Source organism: Carettochelys insculpta, chromosome 10 (assembly GCF_033958435.1).
Source record: "Carettochelys insculpta isolate YL-2023 chromosome 10, ASM3395843v1, whole genome shotgun sequence".
In the NCBI taxonomy this organism is placed as follows: Eukaryota; Metazoa; Chordata; order Testudines; family Carettochelyidae; genus Carettochelys; species Carettochelys insculpta.
The window spans coordinates 5,508,150-5,520,212 of NC_134146.1; the positions used below are offsets into that span (position 1 = coordinate 5,508,150).

At 47.4% G+C, this 12,063-nt stretch overlaps 1 protein-coding gene across 1 annotated transcript in view; it reads right to left on the reverse strand.

The window, feature by feature from the left end:
- STAG1 (STAG1 cohesin complex component) overlaps nucleotides 1-12,063 on the reverse strand; it is a 331,084-nt gene that overhangs the window by 76,086 nt on the left and 242,935 nt on the right. Inside the window, exons 18-20 of the mRNA XM_075003885.1 lie at nucleotides 3,221-3,313; nucleotides 3,018-3,107; nucleotides 2,622-2,825 (exon numbers count right to left, since the gene is read on the reverse strand). Coding sequence (XP_074859986.1) covers nucleotides 2,622-2,825; nucleotides 3,018-3,107; nucleotides 3,221-3,313 — 387 coding nt within the window. The remainder of the gene's footprint in view (nucleotides 1-2,621; nucleotides 2,826-3,017; nucleotides 3,108-3,220; nucleotides 3,314-12,063) is intronic.

A 12,063-nucleotide genomic window follows, 5' to 3' on the forward strand; every position in this document is an offset into this window, starting at 1 on the left:
ATGGATCATACGTATGATGATTAGGCATCTTTAAGAGTTGGGAACCTAGTACAGTAAACTCTTTCATATCCAGCAGCCCTGGGACCAGGAGACTGATGGATACTCAAATATTCTGTATAAGACAGGTACAGTAATGCCTTGAGATATGCACATTTCAAATGTGTGTAGTCTTGTCTTTACGTGAGAGAGGGTATTGGTGGGAGGGAGAGCCATGTGGGGGGAAGGGAGCGACCCTACAGCTGGAAGAGCCAGCTGCAGGGCCCCTGGCCAATGAGGGGGGAGATCCACCGCCCTCGATGGAAGCTGGCAGTCAGCTGTAGGGTCCCCATTTGGGGGCTGGGAAGACTCGCAGCCCCAGCTTAGAACTAGCCACAGGGTCCCTGGCCAGGAGGTGGGGAGACCCACAGCCCTGCAGCTGGAAGCTGGCAGAGCTGGCTGTGGGGTCCGTATCCAGGGGGCAGGGAGACCCTGCTGCCCCACAGCTGGGAAGCAGCTGAGCTCCCAGCCCAGTCCCCAGCACCAGGCCCAGATGAGGCTGCTGCTTGGCTCCCCTCTCCTTGCTGGACGCAGGAAACTGACCAGCCATGAGCTAGTCAGTTTCCCAGGTCCCGCAAGTGGCGGGAGATGGGAACCAAGTGGCAGCATGGTTCCTGTCTCCCTGCCACTTCTGGGACCTGCGAAACTGACCAGCTCATGGCTGGTCAGCTTCCTGGGTCCCGTCAGTGTAGGGGAACTGGGAGCCAGGCTGCTGCTTGGTTCCCAGGTTCCCACTACTTGTGGGACCTGGACGCTGACGAGCCATGAGATGGTCAGCTTCCTGGTCCTGTAAGCAGCAGGAAGACTGGAACCAGGATGCCCCACCACTCATTCCTAATGAATGAATTGCTATGAAAATCCCATAGTATTTTAGGAATAAAAGATGGACTCAATATCCTGGTTATTCTATCCAGGTATAAAACCATACAGAAGATTTATCATTAGGGCTCATAATTTGTTTATTCTGTGAGCAGATATACCTGTTGCCAGGAATGACCTTCATTGACAAGGGATAAACTGGACAATCTTATTAAGATACAAAGAAGGGGAGGGCTCATACATGAAGAAAGCACTAAATTGAAGTCTCATGTTGGAGAAATTTCTCTCATAGGAGAAAAAAAACCATGCAGACACTCTTGCACAAGACTATTCAAAACAGATGAGAGATTTTTTTCCCTCCTCTAATGGAAGATGAAATGCAGATAATGCTGCCAAATAGACTTTAACTTATGAAACTTAAAGCTCCTACTGCTCTAAAGATAAGAGGTAACCTAATATTATTGGAATAGAATGATGACATAGAGCATAACCTGTAGTCTTTACCAACAAAGAAAAATGTTTCCATTTGGCAATGTCTATAGTCTTAGTTGACAATTTCTTACTCTGAAGATCACTCAATGTCTAATGCAGACATCCAGCTATCATCTAGGCTATGAGTGCACAGACTGGGTTAGCCCTTGGGGGAGAAGATGCACGTACAACCTCACTAGTCACAGCTAATGAAAATATTCTGAAATCCTCTGCTGGATCAAATGAACACTGAGTAGGCTGGACATCTGGAGTAACTCAATGGGCGGGCGGGGGAAATAGGGAGAGATTTAGTAGGTGGTATTCGAATGGCTCCAAAACAGATGTTAACTTTTTCCATACTTTGTATTTGACCATCTGAGTGGGAAGCATCTCGGATGAATTTTTGTAAGGTTTGGTTATGAAAGCCAGTTTTAAAAGGGCTGTTTCCTTTGGAAATGGAGCCATAAGCAGTAAATGTGAGAAACGGACTTTTTGAGGATCAAAACATCTGCTGAACCAGAACACCAAATAGCTTCTTATGCTGATGTCTTGTTGTATTTTCAGGAGCAAGAATCCTTGCTAAAATCAGAGAACAACAGACTTGGGAAACTAGGCAAGTATCAAGGCTACAAAATAAACTATTTTAAGTCTGAAAGACAAGATGAGTGAAGTAATATCTTTTATTGGACCAACTTCTGTTGATGAGAGAAACAATTTTCAGCCTTATATATAGATACTACTCAGGTCTGGGAAGCTTACTTGGTATCACAGCTAAATCCAAAATGGAATGCATATTGATATATGTGCTCAATTTGCATGCTTCTCAAAGACTTCTTAAAATAAACTACTGTATAGATGATATTGAACTCCATTTAAGATCTATCATTTTTTTTTATTACTCGGGAAGCATCTGGCTGAAGTGCAACCTTCACCTGCAAGCCCATGATCCCATGGGGCTGGAGTGCCTGGCTGCAGGCCCTGATGGGAGATGCCAGGCAAGGGCTGTGAGGTCCTCAATTCCAGCCCAGTTGCAGTGCAGGGACACAGTCCCACCTCTACCTCCCGAAGCCACAGAAGTTTATACTGATCCAGTAAAGTCATGGAATCTCTGATTGCCATCACCAAACTCATAGCTTTAATCATGATTTACAAGTGAACAGTGCATTATTGTGAATGAAAGAAGCCCATGATGACTTATCAGGCGCTTGACAGTAATGCAGGGTATTACAAAATGGACCAACAATCAAAGATGCAAATCTAGATGATAACACAAGGCTAATTATAAAAGAACAAACCTCTTGCAACAGATCCTCTACTGAATGGTTGAATCGGTCCACAAATTCATCAATCAGCTGGCTGTGGGCTATGTCAACTCTATTCTGAATGGTATATTCTTCACTGCACAGGATGCTATAAGTTTTACTGCAGGCTTCTAGAACATCTGATTCTACATGCTTCTCCACAACAAACTTAATCTGTTTTAACAAGGCATCCAGATGCTGTAAATCAGACAGAAAAGTCACTTTCACATACCATAGACTATGACAAAACAAAACTCAGGAAGAGTATGTTAACAAATAGATCAAAGAAGAAAACTATTACTATATATTATTCAAAATGCATCAATTTCATATGACCATGAGAAATCAATAATTTGAAAACCACCAGAGCACCTCCATAGTGTACTATACCTTCTCCATTCTGCCTGTACTATAAATTTCCAGGTCAAAATACTGAGGAATTTGCAGAAGGTTTGCTACCTTCTCTGCATCAGCAGAATACTAGAGATTATTGAAACAAAAAAAGAAGAAAACACAATTAATGTACATACTACAAAAATGAAAAAAATTATATATACATTACCAAAAATAATATATTTTGTGGGAAAATATACCTTTGAAAGTAACATAGGAAGCGCAATAATGAAATGTTCAGTCAATTTGTTTCTGTCATCTATCTGAGTTTTCCTTTCTTTTGCAGTTAACACCTGTAAAAATAAGGAAAAATTTGCTATAAAATAATTAAACGTGCTAGTGTTATTAATGTAATACTAAACCAAACAGTCAACATCCCAAATGTGGAAGCTAATTCAAAATGAAAACCCATGTAGGCATTTTTTAAAAGAAAGGAAGAGAAAAAGAAAAAGGATGAAGAACATGTGAGGGTAAAAGCAATCAGAACTCCAGTTACCTGAAGGCAAAAACCTCACTTCCTATATTGTAATTTTGTCTATATACATTCCCCATTCTGGGGGCCATATCTCATGAATACCAAAGTCAATAGAAATTCTGCTATTGCCTACAATGGGACCAATATTTGGCACTCAGAGGAACCACTGTGATTATCCAGTCTGACCTCATGTATAATATAGGCCACAGAGCTTCCATCAAAATAATTCCTATAGATTATCTTTTAGAAAAAAAAATCCCAACTTGATTTAAAAATTGTTAATTATGGAGTCAACCACGACTCCCTGCTAAGTTGTTACAATGGTTAATGAGTCTCATTCTAAAAATTTACATATTTCCAATCGGAATTTGTCTAGTTTCATCTTCTAGTCATATGATTGTGTTTCACCTTTTCTGAAAAATTGGGGAGCCCATATTAAATATTTTTTCCTCATATAGCTATTACAGTAGGTCATCAAGTCATCCCTTAACTTTGTCTTGTTACAATAAATACATTGATCTCCTTGGCTATGCCTACACATGATACTTCTTCTGGAAGCCGCATGGTAATCAGCAGTCCAGAAAATGCTAATAAGGTGTGGAGGTAAATCTCCCACTCCTCATTAACATATGGGCACATGATTTGGAGTCCAGAAGAAGCTCTTCCAGATGCCAAAGTACAAGTGCAGCACGTGGGAATCTTCTGGAAGGAAACCCTCCTTCTGGAAGCCCCTTACTCTGCCCACTATTTAATAAAATATGCTATACATCTGACAAACAGGATATCTTTGTTACCAAAAGTCTTCCAGGAACTATTCTTGGCATCTGAGAATCGGCAGATTACACTGAAGTGTTCAACCACCATCTTGTGCCAGAGAGCAAGGACTGATTGTAAGCCTTTATGAAGGGCAAGAGATGAGTCTTATTGAATAGGGATACTGAGTCACAATGGTGTAATCAATACAATTCTGGCTATATCTTGTTTCCATCTTGCTGAGAGCCCTTAACAGTCACACACTGTTGATTGATAAATGTAGAAGAGTCCTTTCATCCATGAAATGAAGAGATGGTCTTGTATTGGTTAGAGTGCTACCACTTTTTATGGTTCTCAATTCCAAAAGTTCAATGCAGAGGAGGTGCTCTTGTAGTATCCATTTTTCCTAAATCTCGTGAGCCATCTCTTTTGACTGTGGAGGAGTAATCTGGTATGCTGCTCTACAATGCTGGCATATATCCCAGCAGTTAAACAATCTTTTGCTACTACTTGAGGACTGCCCAGAATCTTTTAAATGAGATTTGTGAATACAAGAAATCAATTGGATGGGTAGTTATATGCTGCCTGTCACTGCACCTTGGGTAACTCCTATGAAACCTAAATGATGTAGATGAGTCAAAAAGGACTTTTCAAGGCTTATTTGAAGGCCAAGCTTTGAAGCATGGAAAGACAAGTTACACACCTGTAGTAACGATGGTTCTTCGAGATGTGTCCCCGTAGGTGCTCCACAGTAGGTGTCTGGCTCACCCGGCGCCGCAGATCGGAATTCTTCTAGCAGTTTCCATTGGATCACGCATGCACCGATGCGCGCCGCTCCCCTGTGCGCCCTCGGTCATGTGCACAATCCGATCCCTGCCAGTTCTTTGACCAACTGCCTCGGATGCTCCTGAAAAACACCGGACAGAGATTCGAAGCGGGGAGGATGGGCGGGTGGTGGAGCACCCATGGGGACACATCTTGAAGAACCATCATTACTAAAGGTGAGTAACTTCTCTTTCTTCTTCGAGTGGTCCCCGTGGGTGCTTCACAGTAGGTGACTACCCAGCAGTAACCCAAGTAAGGAGGTGGGTAATCGATTCATGTGCAGCTTGCCCCCGAGAGGACTGCTGTCGACAGACGGGTACCCTCATCGAACACCTGATGCAGGGCGTAATGCTTGGCGAAGGCGTCGTAGGATGACCAGGTCGCCGCTCTACAGATGTCTTTCAATGCAATTCCCTTGAAGAAGGCTATTGATGCCGCCACTGCCCTGGTAGAATGAGCCCTAGGCGGGGCCAGCACAGTGGTCTTTCGAAGCTCGTAGCACAGTTTTATACAGGACACAATGTGCTTTGAAATTCTCTGGGAAGAGAGGCCTTCCCCTTTTGACCTGGGAGCGAGAGACACCAGAAGCCTGTCCGTTTTCCAGAAGGGCTTAGTTCTGTCTATGTAAAAGGCCAACGCCCTTCTCACATCTAGGAGATGCAGGCGCGCCTCCTTGCTAGAGCTGTGAGGCTTCGGGTAAAACGAGGGTAAGACTATTGGTTTGTTAAGATGGAACTCCGAGGAAACTTTTGGAACAAAGGCTGGGTGTAACCGTAAGATTACCGCCTCCTTTGAGAATACTGTGCAGGGCGGCGTTGGCATCACTGCTGCGAGCTCGCTCACCCTGAGGGCTGATGAAATCGCAAGAAGGAAGGTTGTTTTCATGGTAAGTAGTCGGAGGGGTACCGTGGCTAATGGTTCGAAGGGTGGTCCCGATAGCGCACGGAGCACCAAGTCCAAACTCCACGACGGCGGTAGCGGTTTTCGAGGGGGGTACAGATTTACCAGCCCCTTCAAGAATCTTGTGATGATAGGGTGGGAGAATATGGTGGGCCCTTCCTCTTTGTGCCGAAAAGCTGATATAGCAGCGAGGTGGACCTTTAGCAAGGAGAGAGAAAGCCTGTCTCGTTTGAGGTCCAATAGGTATTCTAGTATTACAGTTATAGGAACGTCAAGGGGAGCTAACTGTTTGGCGGAGCACCAGGCTGTAAAGCGTGTCCATTTCTGTTCGTAAGTCCTCCTGGTGGAGGTCCTTCGGCTACACTCTAAGACTTGTCGTACTCCCTCCGTACATGTGCTCTCTAAGGTGCTGAGCCATGGATTAACCATGATTGTAGGCGTAGTCCCTGAGGGTGCAGGTGCACTATGGACCCCTGAGCCTGCATGAGTAAGTCCGGCGCCACCGGTAGGGAGAGTGGTGGACGATCCAACATGCGCAGAAACAAGGGAAACCATTGTTGCCGGTCCCAAGTTGGAACTATGAATATCATGCGAGCTCTCCCCCTTCTGGCTTTCTGCAGAACCTTGTGGATAAGTGTTGTGGGGGGAAATGCATAGAGTAGAGGGCCCTTCCATGAGATCATGAATGCGTCCCCCAGGGACCCTTGCCCTATTCCTGCTCTGGAGCAGTACTGGGGACACTTCTTGTTGTACTGGGTGGCAAACAAATGGACTTGGGGAAACCCCCAGGCACGAAATATGCACCGTAGCAGGTCGGAGCGGATCTGCCATTCGTGCGTGAGTGCGAAGTGCCTGCTCAGTTGATCTGACTTCACTTGTGAGCGCCCGGCAAGTACGAGGTTTTCAACGTTATGTTGTTGGCAATGCACCAATTCCACAATCGGACTGCTTCTGCACATAGGGCACGGGATCGTGTCCTTCCTTGTCGATTGATGTAAAACATAGTGGACGTATTGTTGGTATTGATCCCGACTACTTTGCCGTGCAGGTATTTCTGAAAATGTCTGCACGCATTGAACACTGCTCTGAGCTCCAGTATGTTTATGTGCAGTGTCTGTTCCGCAGGGGACCATAGCCCTTGAGTCACCTTGCTGCCAATGTGCGCTCCCCATCCTATGTGGGAGGCGTCGGTAGTAAGAAAAATAGAAAGTTGTGGTTGGGGGAAGGGCACCCCCACTAGCAGGTTCTTGGGATTTTCGCACCACGCTAGCGATCTCCGCACCTCCGTCGTGGGCGACACTACCCTGTGGACGGTATGGGATTCCGGTTTGTAAACACTCGCTAGCCAATGCTGCAGGCTTCACATGTGTAACCTGGCATTCTGTACCACAAACATAGCTGCCGCCATGTGCCCCAACAGTTGCAGACACGTTAGGACCGGCACCGTGGGGCTGTACATCATGACTTGCACCAGGGAGCTGATGGTGCGGAAGCGGGCGTCGGGCAGGTATATTCTTGATGCAATAGAGTTTATGCGCGCCCCTATGAACTCTATATCTTGCGTGGGTTCGGTCTTTGACTTTGTGAGGTTGATAACTAGGCCTAGCGAAGTAAACGTGTTCGCAGTGACGCGTATCATGCGTAGGACCTCTGCCTTTGAGGCCCCTTTCAGTAGGCAGTCATCCAGATATGGAAAAATAAACACCCCCTGTCTGTGCAGGTAGGCTGATACCACTGCCAGGGTCTTGGTAAAGACTCTGGGTGCTGAGGATAGGCCGAACGGAGGAACCCTGTATTGGAAATGTTCCCCGCCGACCGTGAAGCAGAGGAAGCGTCTGTGTGCCTGGTGGATTGTTATATGAAAGTAAGCATCTTGTAAGTCGAGGGCTGCAAACCAGTCTCCATCATCCAGTGCCGTAAGTATGGAGGCAACTGTAATCATCCGGAAGTGCTGCTTGTGCAAGTAACGGTTGAGGCCCCGTAGATCCAAAATCAGCCTCCAGCCTCCTGTTTTCTTCTCTGTTAGGAAGTAACGTGAGTAAAAACTTTCCCTTGGAATTGTTCCGGCACTCTTTCCACCATCCCTATGAACATGAGGTGATCTACCTCCTGCTTCAGCCTCGCCTCATGGGCAGCGTCCCTGAGGGGAGGCCGGGTGGGAGGCTTCGTCGGTGGAAGTGACTGGAAAGGGATCGTGTCACCCGTGGCTATAATTTCTAGCACCCATTTGTCTGTTGTGATCTTTCGCCGTTGGGAGTGGAACGGTTTGAGGCGATGATGGAACATGAGATGAGAATGGCATTGAGCGATGGTGTTGATAGTGCAGTCCTCGACATACCCGTCAAACTTGCTGCCTCTGGGTTTGCCCCGAGGGTGTACGTCTTTGTTGAGAACATCGCCTGGGGGCCCTGTACTGCTGCTGATGTTGATGGCGCCCTTGGTCATAACCTCGCTGATATTGTGCGCGCTGTGGTTGGTAAGCGTTGCGCCTTTGCTGAGGATAGAATTTCTTTTTCTTGTATGGAGGAGTGTAGATACCCAAGGTCTTAAGTGTGGCCCTCGAGTCTTTGCTGGAGTGGAGGACTGAGTCAGTTGAGTCTGCAAACAGCTTGTGTTTGTCAAAAGGAAGATCCATGATGTTCGCCTGTAGATCTCTGGGGATACCAGACGTCTGGAGCCAGGATTCCCTACGCATTACCACTGCTGCGGCTGTTGAACGAGCCGCTGTGTCTGCCACGTCCAGGGCAATCTGAACTCCCGTTCACGATGCCGCGTAGCCCTCTTGGACAATCGCCTTGAACACTGGCTTCTTGTCCTCCAGAATTGAATCCATGAGAGGGGTGAGTCTAGAGTAATTGTCAAAGTTATGGTTTGATAGATGTGCCGCATAGTTTGCCATTCTCAATAATAGGGTAGAGGAGGAGTAGACCTTCCCGTCGAACAGCTCTAATTTCTTAGCATCTTTAACCAACCCCCCTGATTTGTACTGGGACATCTTCGACCTCTGCTGGGATGATTCAAGCACCAAAGAATTGGGTTGTGGGTGGCTAAACAGGAACTCCATGCCCTTGGCTGGGACGAAGTACTTCTTATCTGCTCTTTTGTTCGTAGGTGGAATACAGGCCGGAGTCTGCCATACGTTAGTGGCTGACTCCATAATGGCTTTGTCCAGCGGGATAGCGATTTTAGATGAAGCCAGGGGTCTCAAATTTTTCAGGAGTTTATGGTGCTTCTCCTGCACCTCTGCTATTTGAATGTCCTGCGTGAATGCTACTCTTTTGAACAGCTCCTGGAATTGTTTAAGGTCATCCGGAGGGGAGACATCCCCAGGGGCAATGGCTTCATCTGGGAAGGATGAGGAGGAACCGCTGGGGTAAGCCTCCCCCAAGTCCTCTGGCTCCCGAGTTCACTGGTCTACTTGCTCCCTGGTGGGCTGTGAAGGGAAGTCTCGGGACTCTGGACCTAATTCCCCCTGGGACAACTGCGTTCCTGTCCCAGAGCGAGAGTGTACACGGGAGTATTGACGAGTAGTGAGAGAGGACCTGCCCCTGGATCTGGACCTGCGGTGCCTGTGTTCAGCGTGATGAGGACGGCCATAGCAACATGGGCAAGGGCCCGGTGATGGAGACCTGGACCACGATCGGGGAGTGTACCCATGATGTCTGGGAGAGCGGGATCTTCGTGACGACACTAATAGTGGTGAAGCTGGTTTGTGATAGTACTCAAGGAGATCCATGCCCAAAAATGGTGAAGGTGGCCTGAGCCACAGCGAAAGTGGTTGGAGGAACGGAGAGGGAGGCCTGAAATAAGCAGGTGGAGTTGCCACCCGGCGGTGCGGCGTCTGTATCTCAGGAGGGGGGCTGGGTGATAAGGGCATTGCAGCCCTGGCTGGTGATGGATTGAGGTGCCAGGTTTTAGCTCTAGCCTTCCCCCTCCCCTGCAGGGTGGGCGCCGCCCCCTCCCATGCCGGGAATCTCGGCCCCGTTGTCGGCGCCGTGCTCGGCACCGTCAACAGCGGTGCCGCGCGGGTAGCTTCCTCCAGCGCCAGTAGGCCCTGTGCTGGGTGCCCCTGCGCCGTTGGCGCCACGGGAGCTGGTGCCACGTGCGGCGGCGGCACCGATTCCAGAGCTTGCCGCGCTGGCACTTGCAGCACCTTCCATGCCGCCTGCTGTATAGTCGGACGCCCGGCCTCGGCCACGTGCGCTACCGCTTTCATCAGCTCGCGGCTGGGGGCTCTGCGTTCCACTCATCCTGTTCGCTGGGACCGCCGGCAAGGATCGAGCCGGGGAGAGTTTCCTACTCTTCTGCACAGAGGGGGTCAAAGAGGCTGCCTTCCTTTTATGCAACCCAGAGGGCCCTTCTGTGTGAGGCTTCTCCGGCGGCTCAGGCTTGAGAGCCTTATCAAACAAGATCATTTTGAGCCTCATTTCTCTGTCCTTCCTGGACCTGGCTGTAAGCTTAGTGCAGTGCAAACACTTCTGGGTAACATGAGACTCCCCCAGGCAACAAATGCATTCACTATGCCCATCGGAGGCCGGCATAGCTTCACGGCATGACTCACACTTCTTAAACCCTGAGGAAGCCATCGCGGTGAGTCTTTACTGTTAATAGGGTACTTAGCTGCTAATCAGTGCGTTCTACAACTCAAAATAACATTCACAGCCTTCAGGGCAGCGGAAGGCTTAAACAGCCTTCTTTGTCCGCCCCTTTCTCCTCCATTCCTCTTCTCTCTACTATTTAATATGCTCTTCTCTTTCTTTTATTTTTTTGGATAATAGTGACAAACAACAAACTAACAAATAAAACAACTATCTTATCTGTCTCAGGCTTTAGCTGGAGCGGATTCCGTCTGCAGCCGTTGGTGGTTGAGAAGGAACTGGCGGGGATCGGATCGCGCGCATGACCAAGGGCATGCAGGGGAGCGGCGCGCATCGGCACATGCGCGATCCAATGGAAACTGCTAGAAGAATTCTCATCTGCGGCACCGGGAGAGCCCGACACCTACTGTAGAGCACCCACGGGGACCACACGAAGAAGAACAAGTACCTCTTATTGATAGCAACATTTCTTGATATGTTCTGTCTCGATCAACCAATTGTGCAGGCATGCGAAAATGATGATACCCAAAGAATAAAGGCAAAGAAAACTACAGCCAAAATGTTTGGAAAATACTCTTGATACTGCAGATAGGTCAAAAGGCAGCACCCAGCATTTGTAGAGCTCACTGTTGATAAGAAAACACAGAAACCTCATGTAGTGAAGGGTGAAGAGCAACATTAAAATATGAGTATTCTAGGCCAGGGATCAGTAACCCCCCCGCACAAGCGCCAAGAGTGGCACATGAGCCGCTTCTTACAGAGTCCTTCTCTGGTCTATCCAGGAGTGCAAGAACCTTGATGTAACCTGATGGCAGTGGAAGGCCGCCAGAAAGGCCACTGTAGAGACCCAATGGCGCGGTAGTGGCAGCCATCTGTGTTCCTGCCATGTGAGTGTCATGTAGGTCTATCCTCCTGCATTACATCAATACAGGAGGGAAAATAATGTGTCCTAGAATACTTAGGGGAAATCTGCACTGATCTGATGAGTCCTCATACTCAGAGTTGTTCAGCTTGCAGAGTAGATAACAGCAATGTTCTGGATGATAGAAGGGTCAGTGACCAAGAGAGCCTTGACACTGACTAATACTAGGCATTGTTAACAGTGGAACACTGGCTCAGGAGATATTATCAAACTATTCATGCACCTAAAATCTTGAGATAATGACAGTATCATTGATGGGGCTAAATGGAAACTCGTGGACAATGACTTCAGTACTGCTGCAGCTGGCACCAAGAATTTGCTATGGGTTTTCTCAGTACCATAGATAGATGAGGAGCCTTTGGTACTTCTGATTTACTTGTTATTTATACTGAGTGTTGTTCAGAGTTGGAGTTAGTCTTTTCAATTACATACTACAATGAAAATAAAAGAATATTTTTTTAAAGCTCAGGAATATTGTCATAATGAGCTTTTATGAATGTTTTGTCATATTTGCCGTACTGCTGAAAACTGATGTGACAATACTTACCAAAGTAAAGCAGTTGTTAATTT